At 41.8% G+C, this 18,713-nt stretch overlaps 1 protein-coding gene across 3 annotated transcripts in view; it reads right to left on the bottom strand.

Moving 5' to 3' along the window:
• Positions 1 to 1,945: 1,945 nt before the first annotated feature.
• si (sucrase-isomaltase) overlaps positions 1,946 to 18,713 on the bottom strand; it is a 110,610-nt gene continuing 93,842 nt past the window's right edge. For all 3 annotated transcript variants that reach the window (XM_078167171.1, XM_078167170.1, XM_078167172.1), the window contains exons 41-48: positions 16,879 to 17,027; positions 15,965 to 16,049; positions 15,764 to 15,820; positions 13,804 to 13,928; positions 13,355 to 13,443; positions 9,305 to 9,354; positions 6,629 to 6,799; positions 1,946 to 2,320 (exon numbers count right to left, since the gene is read on the bottom strand). In XM_078167171.1, the coding sequence (XP_078023297.1) occupies positions 2,243 to 2,320; positions 6,629 to 6,799; positions 9,305 to 9,354; positions 13,355 to 13,443; positions 13,804 to 13,928; positions 15,764 to 15,820; positions 15,965 to 16,049; positions 16,879 to 17,027 (804 nt within the window). In that variant the 3' untranslated portion in view covers positions 1,946 to 2,242. The remainder of the gene's footprint in view (positions 2,321 to 6,628; positions 6,800 to 9,304; positions 9,355 to 13,354; positions 13,444 to 13,803; positions 13,929 to 15,763; positions 15,821 to 15,964; positions 16,050 to 16,878; positions 17,028 to 18,713) is intronic.

The following is an 18,713-nucleotide window of genomic DNA, read 5'->3' as shown; positions in this document are numbered from 1 at the left end:
CAATTTGAGGTGCCCATGGCTAAATTGATATCATTACATTTACTGCAGGCTGAATAATGGATGACTGTATCATTATATGGGGAAGTAATGGGACGAGACAAAGCACAGGTAGACAGCTCGCCGCAGGTGAGAGCTATAATTTGTGTCTGGTTTCTGGCACAACCATACATGTCCAGATGCATATGTGCAACAGTGGGATCACGCAAGTGCTCATGCATACTGAACTTTGCCAACGGCTCGAAATGTGTTTAAAAATTTAAGCTGCGCATAATAACCCCATTTTAGTCATTGTCACTCTGTTGGCGACTGGTGTGCTGCAGGGAATCAATCAAGGCATCATGTGTCTCCGGAATCAAAGCATTTCCAAATTATCAAAAGCAGACTTTTTGAGATGTTGCATGTGTTTCCTTCCACCGGTCATTAGCTCTGGCTGGCTGTCATTTTATTATAAACACCTGTTCACTCGTTTTGCACAGCAGTTGGTTGCCTACTGATGCTTCTGTGTGGTGAAAAAAGGGCCAGAACAATTTCATAAAATTACTCACTCTGCAGGTAATGTGTTGTGGACACAAATAAGGTTAACAAATCTTTCCTCCAACAGCAAATAGATACTGTGACAATAACTGCAGTTGGATAAAATTTTCTCAAAGTCTAGAATGTATTACATGTAGTGTAACATTACATTATTCTATTTACTCCCTAAGGGCCCAGACACATCACACTGACATCTAAAAACTAGTTTTGTCTGAGGGCTGTTGTGTCGTCTGTGTCTTGGCCAACACCTGAACACATCGCAAAGACGACAGCCAACGGCAAACAAGCACTCACATTCTGCACCTGCATGAGAGGAAATAACTCTTCATATCTGCAGTCTGTATTGATTATTCACAAAGGGAAACCAAAAGACGAACAGGACGGATTCAAGGCACTAATTAGCCAGTTTGCACATTAACAACACAACCCAGTGCTGAAAGAACAAATTATATTTACCGTGTGCTTGCGAACAGTAACACAAACATTACAAACTGTTTCTGCTAAAGAACTTAGTGGCTAAAAATATCATCTTGAGACTCAAAAAACAGCACACACATCCAAAAGCAATAAATACTGGGTGCCGGACAGAAGAACAAATACAAAAACAGGTCTGCACACCAGAAACTGCTACTTTAGGAGATTTTAATCGTATCACATGTGACGTTTCAGGCACCAGGCCTTCATCAGACATGAACAAGATAAGGAGACACACCTCTACAGCCAATGGTGGTCACCCAACAGATCATGTGATTTGATCATGTGACACAGTTTTAAAAATATAATCTTACCAAATATAACAAGTTTGTTTCCATCTCACACCCATCTGACTTCAGTCGTTTATTTGTGCACTGAGGTGAACTGCCAATCAGATTCATTTTATTTACCGACGGGCTCTGCTGTCTACGACACCAATCCAACATGTTAATTTGGCAGAAAAAAGGCCAACAATGGAAGGCTAGTGCCAATGCTTTGGATACGCCACCAAAACTAGGGTGACAGACGTTCACCAATGACCCAGCACTGACCAATAGCTGATGGCTTGGTGTGTCAGGGCCCTAATAGTGACTAGCATGGGTGCAAGAAACAGCTTTCACAATAGCAACTGGTTCTATTTTCTGAAGTTGTTTGTAACACACAAAAGTATTGTTTACATTCACTGTTACTCACCAAAATTTATTCTATTTGTCTTTAAGGTCAAACAAACATGTTAAATACATATCCTTCAACATAAAACACTTGCAAAACCGAACATTTATAATCCTTACTAGCTTGCACTCTTCTTCCTTCCTGGCTTTGTTGGGTGCAGTCTGACTTTAAGTCCCACATACCACCCTGTTCATGACTGGGATAGTATTAAACTATTGACAGGACTTAATATTTTAAGTTTTGAACTGATTGAAACACAACACAGTTACCATCCAAAGAGATTTATTGTAAAAACATGTCATATATTGGTCTTGATTCTGCCTGTACTCTGATGTAATGTTACTGAAGGTTTAATGGCACAGCAATGTAAAAAAAATGCTTTAGTTTGGTTGTGACATGAAACCAAATATAGCATTTACAGGTCGGCTCATCAATGAAGAGAGGAGTACATTGAAATGATGTCATGTTCAAAAAACATTGCATTTACTTTCCACCATAATGGACCATTATGCACAGGTATATTAATTATTAACCAGTAAAAACACAAAAACTGCACTGTTGATCAGGCGCCAGTTGTCCAACTCATGGAGAAAGGCTGATCCACACGAACAGACTTTGAAGTAGCATCTACAATCAGCTCCTACAGACACAAGAAAAACAGTATGAGCATAAGTATGCATGTTTTTGAGAAACCATTTCAGTATTTTCTCAAATATTGTATCGACAGACATGGAATTCAAGAGACTCTTCTGAAAAGATTCTTTTGAAAAATATAAAAATAAACCGTCAGAGAAAAAGAGGCAGAGATTCTTGACTATTTAAACCCATGGCTTCTTGACCTCCCCTGTCACATCTGTTTTACTTCTGTTACCTGCTTTTATGTTGTTGTGAAGGCCATGTATAAGTAATGTATGTAAAAAATGTATGTGCAGGAGAGGGATGGAACGTACTGTACATAGAAAAGAGACTAAGTAATTTCTGAGTTTATGGTTTGCTGTCTATACTGGCCCCATTTCCCAAGACATGCAAGTTGGGTGAAATAGTGACTCTAAGGGTGCTTTCACACCTGCTCTGTGTGGTTTGGTGCAATCAAACTGAGGTTTGTTTGCCCCCAAAGTGTGGCTACTTCTGGCAGGGGTGAGCAATCGCATTCGGGTGCGCACCAATGGAGCCAGACCGAGACCACCTCTTCAAGAAGGTCCTGGTTACAACCAAATTCCGGTGCGTTTTTTTTTTTGTGGTGAGAACGTGTTCCGACCTTGATCCAAACCGACTGCAGTTGGTTTGGGTTAAACATGAGCATGTTACAGTCCTGGAGGATTATTAATGTGCACCTCCTCCTGTACTGCCTTAATATGCACATTCAGCACATCCAATGCATCAAAACATTGTTTTCTAGTTGGAGCCACGCCTCGTTTTCAAACTGTATGGTTTGACTAAAATGAACAATGACAGCAATATAGTCCACGATGAGCAGCACTAAAATCAACCTGCGTAGTTGTCCCTCCATTGTGACATTAGAAAGTGTCACATTTATCTTGCAAGTGTACTCTACTTCAACGTTTGCTTTACTTCCTGGATTTTTCCCGCATGGAAATTCTGACCAGTCAAGAGCAGCTTTCTTGTGCAAGGCATTTGATCTGGTCTGCTTGTAAATGCTGCCGTGAGAACATGAACCAACTCTACGCAATTATGCAGCTTTGTAACAAAATTAGTCCCTGATTCAGACCAAAGCAAGACAACTCTAGGTCTGAAAGCATCCTAAATTGCCTGTAGGGATGGATGTTAGTGTAAATAGCTGCCTGTCTATACACTTAACATGTTAGCCTAAGAAAGACTTGCGGCTTGCCCAGTGCATTCTGCATGAGCTAACCACCCTGCAACCCTGAGCAGCATAAGCAGGCACATATAACGGATAGATAAATGCAACATGCTCCTTGTTTTGTAACTTCCTTCACATCTTAAGTCTACTAAATGTGACAAATGTGTGGAAATGTACAGAACTGGTTTACAAGAATCCAATTCCATTTATGTCATATAAACAGCATGGGTCCCCAGAAAAGTTACACAAGCCCGGGCTTGTACATGTGATGATATATTGTAAATGACAGTATGAAGAGCTTCAGAACAAAACGTCCTGTACCAGACAGAAATAGCTTTCCCACCTCACTGTATTTAAATGACACAGTGCCAGCTGCTTACTGCTTCTTTTAAGTTGTTACCCTATCAGACAATACTTAAGGAGATGAATGGATTGTCTCGCACTGAAAAACCACTTATTACCATGCGCATACTGTGTCATCCTCATTCCCTCTCTCTCCTTCCTTTCTGCCCTTCCTCCTCCCCCTCTGCCGCCCAGCTTTCATTCTTTCACACACACACACACAGACACACACACACACACTGGCAAAATCCTTCTGTCATTCTGACTTTCTTCATCTGCAATTCTTGCCGTCTCTTCTTGCCTCTCCCTGTCCGTCTTCTCCAAGAACAGTATAAATCAAAGGCTTCCGGGCTTTTTCACCTACAATTATTTATGGAGCTGCTGTAGCTATCATTTTCATGCTCCCGATAAGTGCACTGAGTACAGTACACAACCTCGACAGGAATATTTTATCACAAGCCATATGAGGAGAGGGAACATATGCTGTCTTCTTAAACTTGGCCTTGTCTTTCCGTTGTCTCCTGCATCACATAGACTTTAAACCTCCATGTCACCCATCCTCCACCCCAAACACTTTAAATATTTTTCATGTTGTACTCTTTTTAAGTTTCTCCTTGTATGTTGTAAACTTTTCAGGATTCGTATGGCTACCCTCTCTGAATAAACTAGCAATGACCTGAGCTCAGGCCCTGTTTTGGTAAACATCCACCTTGCTGAAGTGTCCTTGTGAAAACACTGAAACTCTTCTAGCAGAACGCTGTTGTTGTCCTTGACCCTCGGATCTTACAGAGGAGATTGACTCGTAGACACTTCTGGAATTTCCTTGGGTTGACAATATGCCAGTGTCCTAGTCTCACAGTTGCCCTAAAGACGGCACTCTGGACAAATGAATCACCATGTAGCAAGTACCGTGACAGGCCACGTGGCTTGGCCTTGTGTACACAGTACCTCCTGATTCTCTATCACATTTCTTGCCGCTGAACCATTGGAGCAGATGATGGAGCGAGCAAGAGGAAATGACAATCATTTTACATGAGCAGCTTTAACATCGCTGTCCTGAGTCAAGTCTTCAGCTCTGAGTTCATTACAAAACAACAGTGTCAGGGGGAATGCAGAGTTGATTACAGCTATTAGATGACAAAGTGCGGCACAGCAGGGGTTGGGTTGGGAACCTGAGGTTGTTTTTTTTATGTCTTGTTTTGTTTGTTATAGTGACAGTTCTTGACTGGCAGGGAAATGCTCAATCAGCATGAAGGCAGGGGTGTGTTTATGAACAGTGTGCATGTGATGATGAAAGAGGCTGACTGAGCTACTGTAGTATTACGTAAAGTGAAGTATTAAATGCAATGACACTGTATGCATGTTATACAGTGATTACTATGTTTATTATGGGGTTATTAGAGCAGAAATGTGGCTGTGGGTTGCAGCTGAATATGTGTGTGCTTGTATACACATTAGTTTATACAAAGTTTTGTATCCCAGAGGCGGATGCCTCAGTCTGGTATTTATGTTCTTAATGATCAGTGAATAAGACTATGCGGCCAGACAAACAAAAAAAAAAGTTATTGAATAACAATGTCTAAAGTCGATTTTAAGCAAATGCTGCAAGGCACTTTCACTGTGAATTGGAAAATAGAAACATTTTTCAGTTTTTCTGTGGCTTTAAAGCTGCATTATGATGTCATTTATTTAATTTACCATTAAATAAAAACATTAAAAAAACAAGTAAATAGCAAACACCACATATTATCAGTCAGTTGTTGTCTGCAACTGTGTGCACAAATAAAACCAGAAACAGCCAGAAACTGACATTTGTCTTCACAGATAGGTTTGGTGAGGTTGGCCAGCGGTCTGCTGAGATGTGCTTATCATGATGAGCCTGGTTCAAAATGGCGGAAAGATTGAAGCAATACCTCCAGAATATTTTGATGTTGCGTTCACAAAAATTAACGCAAATTCAGCCAATCCTTGTGTAATCTCCGGGACCTTGCAATTTTGTCCAATCATCCCAACTTGACTGCTAATATGACTGTTTTAAACTGGTGAAATCTCGTTTCATCGTTGAGCTGTGTGCAGCGTAATGATTCGCTTAGCCCCTCCTTGCCCCTCTCTCGGTTTATTATGAGACTACTGCTGCAGGACTGTAAGCTCTACGTCAGCCCAGTGTTTATAACGTTAATGTGTAACGACACAACAACGAGTTGAGAGATTTGGGTGTCGCTGTGACATTGTTGGGACTGTTTAATGGCTTGGTGTTGGATGTTAGCCGCTGCTGCTGCTGTGTTAGCTCGTGCTAACTGGGCAGAGAGCAGGAGAAAGTGAAGATGATACTTGAGCGCAGTTTCTAACGTTAATGGTGTAACGATAAAGTTGAGCCATTTTGGTGTCGCTGTAAGATTGTTTGGACTGTTTAATGGCTTGGTGTTGGATGTTAGCCGTCGCTGCTGTGTTAGTTCGTGCTAACTGGACAGAGAGCAGGCATAGAGCAGTTTATGAAGGTGATCTTTTGGCACTATGTTGAACGGCAGCAACAGATGATCGGTGCTGATCAGCTGTCAGCCCCTAACCCTCCCCATCACAAATAGATTAGCTGCTCTGAATTCAGGCAGTTCATGCCTCAACTATCTCAAAACCAGCCCACGAAATCCTGGAGGGATTAATTAATATCTCACAATATTGAACCTATATGAAAACTTAGGGGGAGGATGTCACAATGTTATGTGTGTTAGTGCTATGTATTAATTAAATACAGATACAGAGACAACTACGACTACAATTACTGACCTCAGTCTCAACGTTGTGCTGTGGGGTCAGTGGATGCACCGTTCCAGCTTCATCTATCAGGGTCACCCCAGTGATCCTAACACTTCCTGCGCCCCAAACCTTCACCTCACCCAGAATCAACCGGTCCTTGGGGATAAGGCCATTGCGGACGACATAACTGGTCAAGTTGTTCTGGTGGTGAAAGTGCAGGAGATAGAGGGGGGAAACAAAAAGACAGGGTTATTTGAAGTAGACACAAGAAATCATGCACTTGATTCATATTAAGTAATATCTATTCTGCTTAATGCTTCATCTCTTTACTGAGTGAGATTTAACATTTGGGTATCTTTCTCCATATCGCTGGTTTTATATCCACCATATTACAATTTTTACTCCATGCTTTGCTTTAAGTAGATAATCTTCTGCAGGGAGAGTTTGATTGTCTGAATAGTTTTACATCCATGCTTTTATTATGCTCATGGTGTGAGAGACACACACACGGATGTCTAAGGTTGCTGATTATCAATGAACCGAAGTACTGACAGCCCCTTAAGAAATAGGGAAGAGTAAAATGTTCTCACTTTGAAAAAAGAAAAAAAGAAAAAAGAAAAAAAAAAAGAACTCACAGTGAAGGTCCAGAACTCAAATGGAGCTACGGGAAGCCACACAAACACACTCACACACACACACGCATCTACATTCAGATAGCCATCCAAAGTGGCATACGATCTGCTAATCTGCCAGGCAGCACTGGCCTCATTGCCCAACTTATCCTCATCTTCTCACATCTGCCTGTTCACACATACACCATGCACATGCACACACAAAAGCACATTCAATCACAAAAACACACACACTTACACTCTACCCTCTCCCTCTCGCTGTTCTCCCTTTGGCTGTCAGACAGTGTGCCTGTTTTATCGCTGTGTGAAATTGCTTTGGAATGAGCCTGATGGTAGGCAGAGGACAGCCACAGATGTTTGGCCATGGTAGCTCTATGTGGGTATGTGTATACTGTAGATGTGTGCATATATGTGTGTGTGCGCGCGTTTGTGATTAAGCATGTGCTCATTAATGTGTGTCTGTGTGTGTGATTGTGAGCCTTTGCCTGGCTAAGAAGCAAATAGGGCTGGGTTAGTCCCATTAGTCCCAGTGATTAGGGGGTTTCTGTCATGTCTGACTCAAAATGTGATCAAACTGTGGCCTGGTAAACACTCTCTTCTCTGAAATTAGCCATAAGACTTGGGCACATACAACACCAACTCTTAGGGCTCTCGTTTTGTGCAGCATAGGCGCAAACACAAGCAATTTTATGTTTGTTGTTCTTCTGTATGCATCTATTTTTTTTAACTGATTGGTAATGTCATGGTTCCACATAAAAAGGCATGTGCCAAGGTCTGTGGGGTGACACAGCTGAGGCTGTATCGATCGAGTTGCATGGTGCAATTTTGGTACCCATTTTGGCATTAAATTTCACATTAATTTTCTGCCTCTAAGATCTGCTCTTTGTACAAATGCAAGCACACAGAGCAATGTTTGTGGCTTTATCAGGCAGATCTTTTTAGGCACTTTAGTGTACCTTTGTCGTTGCAACCCTTGCCATGTTCCACCATGTAGACGGAGCACTTATTATTGTTAATGGTGGATGGTGGCTGCAGCTATTCAGTCTACTAAAGGAAGCATCTGTGGATGAGCATCACTCAGTTTTAACCACACTGAAAGCTGTACTTTAACACACCTTTAAATCAGTACAAGCTGAAAAAAGTGGAACATACAAGAAAGAGGGTTTTTTTTTTTGTCATTTTGGAATCACTGTTTGTGCGTTTGCCAACTAAAGCCACAAAATTGCTATTTGTGTTTGTGATAAGAGGCTGCCTGAGCAGGCAGAAATATAAGTGCAATTTTGTGCCAAAACAAGTACCAGAAGCGCACTGGATGATCTGCATAAACACAACCACAGCTGCTCCACTCTAACCACCTCCGCAAGAGCACAGTCTCTTGGAGCCATGCAAGTACCACACAGGTGTGTGCACAACAAAAGCCTAGCACCTGATGACGGTGACACTGTGACTTCATTAGGGCTGTCGGCTTGGTGATGGCGCAAAACAAAAGGCTTTAAGCTCTTACTGTTAAATTTGGAATGTCCCAACCAACATTTGTATGTGAGGGCCATGTGCGTAGTGAATGGGCTGATAAATGGGCCCTACATAGGATTGTCCGCAGGTTCCATATTGGCTCCATCCCAGTTTCCAAAAGAAGTGGGTTTACTCAAGTGGGTTATGCTAGGGCTACCTGGGCTCCAAGTGGGTATGGGCCAGAAATCTAAGGCCCACTTGGGTAAACCCACCCCTGTGGACAATAACTGATAACTGCTATTATCAACTGATTTGTTAACAGGGGCATGTGTATGTCATGACTTTGATACAGGTTTCAAAAGGAGATTTTTTTTACAGTGAGAACTTTTTCTCAGCCAAGAGGGGGTAATAGCTGAATTCAAATCACCACCTCAGAGTACGAAATAAATCTGTACTAATGGCTTCCAACAGTTAGCATTTGACACCTGCCTACCACAGCCAATGATATGGTATGGCATGGTAAAGCATGAGCTTATTCTCCAGCTTTAATTATGCTGCATTAATAACAATAATGATGAAAAAAAAAAAAAAGACGTGACATGTACTTGGCCCTTGAACTCACCGGTGTGGCTTCGAAGGAGGTCAGCAGATATTGCTCTCGCTCGACTGTGTCTGAGGAGAGAAAACGAGAGTGAATTACATACAGAGCGAGACATGGAGACAAAGGAGGCAGAGGGAAAATTCGTGTGTGACTACCTGAATGAATGACAGAGATCGGGCACAAGTGAATAAATGAGGGATTGTATGGATGTGTGGGTTTCATCTGAAATAAATACCACCTGATGAGGTGCATGAATGAGTGAAGGTTTGCCTTTAAGACTGAATGAAACTTAGAGTAGCTGCCTGGCAGAGTAAGTGGATGGATGAGTTAATACCATACAGTACTGACTCACTAATCATCCACGCATTGACTCATCACACAGCATTACTTCAACTTATTACTGGTTGATTAAATGATCAAATAATGGAATTGGGGTAGTGAAATAAATAATTGAGTAGCTATGCTGCTTAACCATATGAAAGGCTGAATAATTTATTGGCTGCATGGTCAAGTGAACATCAGACTGCTTGAATGAAACTGATGAGTGAGTAACTAGTGCGCAGATGAGCCAGCCTGACTGACAGCAGAGTGAACAGCTAACCCTCTGAAGTGAAACTCAAACATGCACAACTCAAGAAAAGCAGATAATACAGGTAAGCAGGCGCTGCAGCGAGAGGCAGAGCAAACAAGAAAGACATAGGGAGGCTACGCCACAGACAGACAGGGAGACGCAGAAGAGAGGAGCGAGGGAGCAGATAAAAGAGGAGTGATGGAGAGCATATCTCCAGGCAGCGACATGGGGAATTACTGTAATAGTTTCTGTCACTCCCCTTCTCTGTCATCCCTCGTTCTCTCTCTATCTCTCCCTCTCTTCTTTGTCCCAACACAAACACGCCTTTCACAGAGGAGTGCATCTTCTCACAGAAGCACTTCAGAGGCGGATTCTGTTCGTATATCAGTGTGTGTGTCTGTGTGTGACGAGTGAGGGAGTGCGGAGAAGACTGTGTTGTAGTTGTCTGTGTGTATCTGATGGTATGAATGAAGGAATTCATATTCAGTTAAAAAAAAAATACTGTACATGAGTGTAAGACTGGGCTGTAGGCACTCATGTGGATCTTCCTTTCCTGATTTCCAAAACTTTTCCTATATCAGGTGTGTCAAACTCATTTTAGTTCATGGACCTTATTCGGCTGTATTTGATCTTAAGTGGGCCAGACCAGTAAAACCACTGTATGATAACCTCGAAATAATGACAACCTTCACATTTTTCATTTTCTTTTAGTGAAATGGACAAGTACATTTTAAAAACATTTATCTATTTATGAACAAATGATGAACAGCCTGTGATATCTTAAGAAAAAAAGCACAATTTCAACAGTTTTTCCACATTCAGTCAGTCTACGACTCGCTGTCATTACATTTTTCCATACGTTTCCATACATCAATCAATCAAATCAGTTGATTTACAACCAAAGAAACCAACTGCAACTGAAGTATTTTAAAGAACAAGGTTGCAGTAATACTATTAATTTTCCTCACAACATATAATCAATATTTGGAAAATTTAACAACTGTATTACCCTTTAGATGTTACTTGATTTTTCCAGATTTTATGTTACTGCCAGGCGCTCCGATTACAGAAAGACTGGCAAGGCTTGGTTTTTCAAAGATTAGTGTTGCACTGACAACACCTGGCCAGCTGGTGGCAAGGTATAGCATGATGCACTAGGGTCCACTGCAGTGACTTGAATGCAACTTTAACATCGAAACCCTGCATGTACAATAACATGGCTTTTAAATAGCTTTCCACTGCAGTGTTCACCATTTATGAAAGGGTTAAATTTGACCACAGAAAGTACTTACTGTATTTTAAGAGAACTGTATTCTGGTCAGGGTGTAAAAGCCTCTGAAGCAGCATTTTTCATGAAGTAGGATACTCATATAACTTGCTCCTGAAAGCTGCACCTCTTAGCCTTCACAACTGCTTCAGTATTAGGTGTACAAAGTCATCTAGTGGGGCTGGATTGGACCGTTTGGAGGGCTGGTTCTGGCCCTCAGGTCACATGTTTGACACCCCTGTTCTTTATGGAAACTATTGCAAATTATAACTGCTGCCTCACAACAGTTTGGTCACATTCATCCAACAAAATTAGTTTGTTCTTAATTTGAAGGCTCAACAGAGGTGAAGCTATATATAAATGGACTTGTAGTGTGTGTGTTAAAGACTGCCAGCTGCTGTTCAGGGTCAGCTACATCATGGTATTTGGTCCAACTCTTTGTCACATGAGCTTCCAGCCTTTTTTGTGTATCACAATGGGCTCCTGACAGCGTATCATAAATCTTGATGTTACCTGGGATCGGCTTGTAAAGTGTGCCTTTCCTTTATTTTCCCCTCAGAGGTGTTTGGGGCTACATTTTGTTTTGCAATGCAAATATTTGCAATCAACAAGCTTAAGAGCATACAATCATGCTGGGGGCTCTGTGACATTGCTCTTACTTAGCTTCAAGCACAGCAATGCTTGGAGCTAAATGCTAACGTAAGCATGCTAACATGCTCACAATGACAACATGCTGATATTAAGCAGGTATCCTAACATTTACTAATCAGTAATAAAAACAGTATCACCGATACAGTAAAGTACTCAGTACATCAATCAATCAATCAATCAATTTTATTTATAAAGCCCAATTTCACAAATCATAATTTGCCTCAGAGAGCTTTACAGCATACGACATCCCTCTTTCCTTTGGACCCAGATAGATTTTTTGACGTGCAATTAACACACATACATTCTGGAATTGTGACCTTTGGCCCACCCCGTACTTTGGACAATCAGGAAGCGATGCAGCAGTAACGTTGTGGATGGCAAGCAGTAACAAACCTCCATGAGAAGAAATGGATAAAGAAAGGGGTCTCTTGAATTGCAAGTTCAGCTTCAAAGCTCTGCCAGATGGTTCTCTCCACAAGACCAAAGTTATTTGCATTTACTGTTGGTGTGAACTGAGTTACCACAGAAGTACATTAAGTCTCAAATACCACTTGGTGGCCAACCACACAGCTGATGCAGAGAGCCCTCTGACCCCTCACCAAAAGCAGACCACACTGGATACTTTACACCAGAGACACCTGGACAACTCTACAAGCGACAAACTTTCACCAGCAATCTAGCTAAATGGGTGGCTACAGCTTGCAGGCTGGTTAACATCGTTAACCCAGAGTGGGAACTTTGGTCACATGCTTCGACTGGTTTAAAGACAGGCACTTTGCCCATGCATGTAACAACCACAACTAGCCAGGCAGTGGGACCGTGTACATAAAGTCAGCACACTGACCACTGATAGTGTACGCAACATGGCTGTAGCGGCCAGGCAGCTCCAGTTCGAGCACACGCCTTGCGTTGCACATAGCATCCAACGAGCCATCAGTTTCTCTACAGAACAGTCAGTTTGACAGAGTGTGCTTGTTGGGCTTAAATTTGCCATGGTATGCTTTAGCATATGTTTTGAGCATGCAGTACCTTTGAGGTTATTCTGCAGAATATTCTTGACAGTATTTGTCATTGTTCTGGATTGTTGCAATAATAATATAAACACACATTTGCATAAAGCGAGCATATTTGTCCACTCCCATATTGATTAGAGAATTAGAAACTTGAAAAGTATCCCTTTTAAGGTGCATTCAGAACAGATAAAAAAATATGTGCGATTAATTTGCAATTAATCGCGAGCTAACTAAGGACAATCGTGCAATTAATCACAATTAAATACTTTAATCAACTGACAGCCCTACTAAAAATCAAAACGTGTTTGTGCATGACAGTCTGTCTACCATCTATCCTCCCTTATAATGCAATGTCTTATAGTCAAGATATTAGCATGTATCACCTTCAGGAAATTACCTGCACTAACTCTTTTGAGGGAAAAGTAATTATCATCAATAATCAGCCCATAAATACAGATGTAAAAACATTGAAATGACTTCCTATTTTGTGTGTGTGTGTGTGTGTGTGTGTGTGTGTGTGTGTGTGTGTGGGTGGGTGGGTGGATGTTCAAGGGTGACCTTTCACTTACCTATTCCTTCTCCATCGTCCCAGAAGAACAATCCTTGAGCAGTTCCCGTGTCACTCAGGGCAACGATCAGTCCTAAAGGATTTTTGCGACTGAAACAAAATGGGTAGAGAGGGTTATGGCAGATTGCTAAAGGACAACATCTATTTATACCTGCTGCTGAGGACAAATACATTAACATTCCTGCTGGGGGGGATCCACCTGATCTCACCTCTGCCGGAGCACTCATCACCCTCCAACTGTCTCTCCCTCTAATTCTCACTGCCTCTTTCTCTAACTCACATTGATGATCATAGATGGCATTCATTTTGATGAGTGCTGGTCATACAAAAAAAAGTGCCCCCCTTTCCCCAGCATTCTATCTCGTGTGCAGGCGTTGACACATAAACAGATGGAAAACACACACACTTCATGCTGTCATGATGTATCAGCCATGATGTGTGTGCCCTTACCTGTAGTACGTGGTGTTCTCTGGTTTCTGCCAGGGTAAGATATACCCCCCTCTGATATGAAGGTTTATATGGTCCAATGGTGTGGGCATGCTGACCATTTGCCCACGCACTCCAACATATTTGGCCTGATGAAAGCAGCAACAATTGAATACTATTAAAATAATTTAAATACTATAGGTAATAAACTTTGATTGATTTTATTCAGTAATTCTTTTGTAGGAATTTGGCAATGTTGTGCCAGTAAATCACACAACACTCAGTATAAAGTTTTTTGGTGGGCGGGGCTTAGCTGGAGACAAAACAGTTCTCCACCCACATTAGATACCACAAGCTAGCAAGTTCTGTTGGCTTGTTTTAGACAACGGAGGAAGATGATGCGAGTGGTGCATTAAGAAATACTGAGTGTCGGAGCGCACTCTGGCACAAACTGGACCATTCATAATTTCGGAGTGATGTCGGAATGTACCGTTCAGTTATCCACAGCACCCAATCTCGGCACTCTGTCTGGGGTGACAAAGCAGCAGAATGCCGAGCAGAACGTTCGTTAATTCATGCAGAAATATAACACTCTGTTTCTTCGATCAACAGGACTCTTGTTTTAAAGTAGAGTGTCAGCCTGAATTTACAAACGCACCATGTCAGGTCACTCACTCTCCGGGACCCCGAGTTTTACTTGAATAAGTAAACGCTGACCAACGGGACCAGACTGGCCAACCTGTATGTCCTCACTCAGTGGATGGATGATGTCACAGCAAGCTTTGTGTTTTAGCTAATGCACTAAAATGTTAGCATTACGGAGAAATCCAACATTCCTCTTAATGCCTCCCCAGTTTCTGATGAGGTGGACATAATAACCCTTAATACACATAACGTTATTCATCCCTACAACAGGAAATACTTTCTGTCTAACCTGATATGAAGTGGCCGCTGCTCACGTGAGCATTTTTGCTGATCGCCTCTGTCCAGTCCTTTCGTCTTATCACAATTAACTATAGTCTTCGTTTTTGTTCGTGGACAGTAGTGGCTCGTATGTGATAAAATCTAAGTCTTGAGTCATGACTCCTTCTATTCTGGCTCCCAATAACACAACAAGACAACATTGTAAGACTCCTATGCAGCCTACAGCTCTGTGGTGGCGAGTCATGTTTCGCCTCCAGCTAACAAACTGACGTCATTGTGACGCTGGCCCTAAAAGGGTCTATATGTGACATCTATAAGGGCTACATCTGAAACATTTTGGTACTTTATCACAGGCAGAAAGACTTCTTTGCAAACATCTTTCTGCCAGTATTTTCCACTTTGTCCTTGGCCCCTTTTCTAACAGCCTGCACCTCTCTGTGTGCTGAATGGACAGGTTTAATGGAGGCAACCGCTCCTCTCTACCACCCCATGTCCCCCCGTTTAAATTGTTGTTTCTTGAGTTTTGTTTGGTTTTATGATGCTGTCTAACAGATGGGGAGTCCCCTAGCTAGAAAGAGACAGAGCGATTGGATGTTTGTTTTTGTCATCAAGGCGCCTTCTGCCGTTGTTGAGCTGCAGCTCTGTAATGATGTTGTCAAAGATGTCTCTTGTTAATATTGTCATTTCGGTTTTTGTTGTAGATGTGGTCTTGTTGTGATCTGTCTACGTGTTAATTTCTCTAAGAATCATTTGTAGAACTAATTACACATTATAATACCTCATAGACGCAGTGCTTTGCATCTTCAAGATAAAATGTTACACATAATTTCAGATGTTGTGCGTACACTAATCAGCCAGTCAGATGCGTTATCTCTTTCAATAATAGATAGTGTAATTATTCTTCAGTGTTATCTACTGTACTGGTGCACCAGGGATGTGCTTGAATGTGTAGGTGCATTTTCATGGCGTGCAATGCCTTCAATAAGACTGGGCAGGCTTTGGATTCAGTGAAAACGTTGCTTTTCAAATTGTTTTCTGGTTGTTATGGACTTGAACTCACCGTGTGGTAGTCATACCAGCGTGCATTAGGAACATAGCCATCCACACTCGTGGCTCCCTGTCAATCACAAAGTCAGTTAATCAAGAGATGGAGTCCAAGCAAAAGGAAGATAAATATAGGCAGATTACATGATGAAAAGCTGCATATGTGATATGTTTTTAAAGTAAAAGAGTACAAGAAAGCAGGAGTTTGTGTGTATACCTGGTCGAGGGCAGGGGTAATGAGTAGAGCAGGTCCCCAGAGGAATTGCTTGTATATGTCCCATGTGGTTTTATCATCCACAAACCTGTGATACAGCAGCACAGACGCCATTAAACCTGACTGAAAAGAAAAACGTTCCTAACGCTCTCTCCTGTGTCCTCAGCCCAGACGACTGTTCAAGTACTCATTCAGAATTCAATGGTTTGAAGATGCAAGCCAAATATCCCTGCCAGACTCATCCTGCCAGCTCCTTAAATACCATCTGTGACTTTATAAGAGTCTCTTAAAATGAATAAATATGTTGTTTTTTTCATACAGTTCCACAAATTCACATCTGAGAGCTGCCAAGTATAGCCACAGTCAACTACGGCTGGCCTCCACACAGTCTCAGTGGGATTGAGACAGAAAGTGCCTTGCTCAAGGGCTTCTTAATGGCGGTTGCTGTGGCAGGGACAGCACTGATCTGTTAAGTTTTTTAAATGAGCAAAAATCACGAACCAGGTTGTTTAACTTCACTGCAACATTTATGGATATGTTTCATTTTTAAATCTCCCATTCAAGTTAACATCTGTAGCTGATAAGGGAGGCTTTGTTGGTAACATTTCAGCTAGTTAAAAATGAGTTGGGCATTAAAACAGTGGTGCAGAAAACGTGTTAGAGCACTTAAATAAAAGCTCTGCTTAAATTGGTTTTTAGTCCACCACATGTGATATTCTGCATGCTAATGAGAAGCAGCGTGATATAAAATCTGGTTATCTTGCCAGCGAATCAAGAAAAGATCCATCCTGGTAATAACTAGATGATTTCATTAAGTGATTACTAGTAACGCTCAAGCTATGATGTTAGTAGAAAAGATAAGACCCATGTGTGTGTGTATGTGTGTGTGTGTGTGTGTGTGTGTGTGTTGTGCTTACTCGTGCAAGAGAGGTCTAACTACTGTGCTTCCTTCAGTATGAGCCTCAAACATCAGTGTGTACAGGTAGGGCAGGAGGGTGTAACGGATGTTCAGGACGTCACGGGATGCCTCTGCGAAGGCGGCATCCCAAGCAACAGGATCTTGTCTCTGAAAGGAAAAGAGTATAGAAGTGTTGATTATAGACGGGTAAATGATAAGCATATTAAAATCTAAATGTGTCTTCATTATTTATTATGACAACTGTGTGCTGAAAGAGGGTTTTGACTTTTTTGCCTTGTGAACTTTTCACTTATTTTGTCGCTCACAATTGACCGTTTGCTAAGCACCGCCCCCTGAGTTACCGTTGCTACACCTGTCAAGCTTTGTGCTCCTGTGCAGCACATGTACAATTTACAGTTATAAAGATCATCCATTTTTCTGGCTGGAATGACAGCTATCATAGGCAGATGTACAGAGTGTAAACTACTCTGAATCTGATCCAGAGCATGTCAATGCCACTAAAGTTCTTTACTCTCCAGGAACAGCTTTCAGGAAATGCCGCTGCTTAATTCATTCCTTGTGTTTTGGCTTTTGTAAGGCAAAATGAAGAGTATCACTTTTATACCTTTTTCCAGCAAAAGTGGTACATGTAAATTGAGCATAGCATTCATCCCAGCTACATCAGCTGATCTCAAACAGCCCAACCAACTGATGGAGCGGCTGATTGATGGAAGGGAGTCAGCTGATAGATCACATGATTCCTTTCTATGCAACCAATTGGCAAATCTCATTCAGGGTGCCCTATTTAAACTGCTCTGGCCTGCCTACTGTTGCCGCTTCCTCTGCAAGACACTTTGCAACCTGTCTCCACCCCAGCTCCTCCTTTTCGTGCTGTGTCTGACTTATCAATGTCATTTCTGTTTGACATTGATGCTGCTCTGTACTGTTCCGGGGGGTCTTTGCTGCTGCTCTCACTGCCTTAGGCTTTCCATGTAGGCACATGGAAGGGCAGGGAGGTGTGCTCTCTCCACCTTATGCTTTCCACACAGACACATGGAAGAGGTGATCTGTGTAGGCTTAGGAAAGGCAGAGAGGCCCCAGAACATACCGCCAAATATAATACTGTGAATGGAAAGTTTTCTTTGACTTATGTGTTCCTGACTGAAGTGGGTTTTATGAATGCATGGAAACCCGCTAAAAATAGGCTATAGACTCCTTTCCCATTACCAGTACACGAGAGCTGGGTGTAGACAAGTATGCCTTTCAGTTTGTTTTGGGTTTTGTTTGTTTGTTTTTTCCTGGTGTGTAACATTTGACATAAAGATCGCACGAGATTACAGGTTAGTAAAAAGCAGAAAGCAGCATGGAGGCCAGTAAAATTGTTATCCTGGTTACTTTCTTTTGACTGATTTTAAAGAACTACTTTGATGGACACAGATGGTATTTTTATTGCACTGGAAAACAGACTCAATGAGTCAATGTGGGTTGGAGCCAATAAAAACCTGTGACCACTGCAGAGTCAGTTGTTCCAGGAATGAATGTCCATTGTAACCTTTCCCATTGAATACAAATGCCAGATGTTAGCAAGTATTAGAGGGTTTTTTGTGCAGTGGGAAAGGGACTTTAGAGTCCCATACCCACCATGCAAGCTTCAACATGTGAACAAATCCAAAGCTTGATAGACCTGCCATGCATAGTTATGGTTGCTAAGCTGTGATTGGGCAATCAGTGTTTGGGGAGTGTTGAATGGGTGGTCAACTGGCAGCACACACTTTATGGTGAAATCTTTTGGCAGTATTCCCTGAATAATTCTGTTTATCAGGTGATCCCCGCATTGACGTATAGGTGGACAAC

This window comes from Epinephelus lanceolatus, chromosome 4 (genome assembly GCF_041903045.1).
Source record: "Epinephelus lanceolatus isolate andai-2023 chromosome 4, ASM4190304v1, whole genome shotgun sequence".
NCBI classification, from domain to species: Eukaryota; Metazoa; Chordata; class Actinopteri; order Perciformes; family Serranidae; genus Epinephelus; species Epinephelus lanceolatus.
This window is presented reverse-complemented; position numbering and strand designations above follow the sequence as displayed.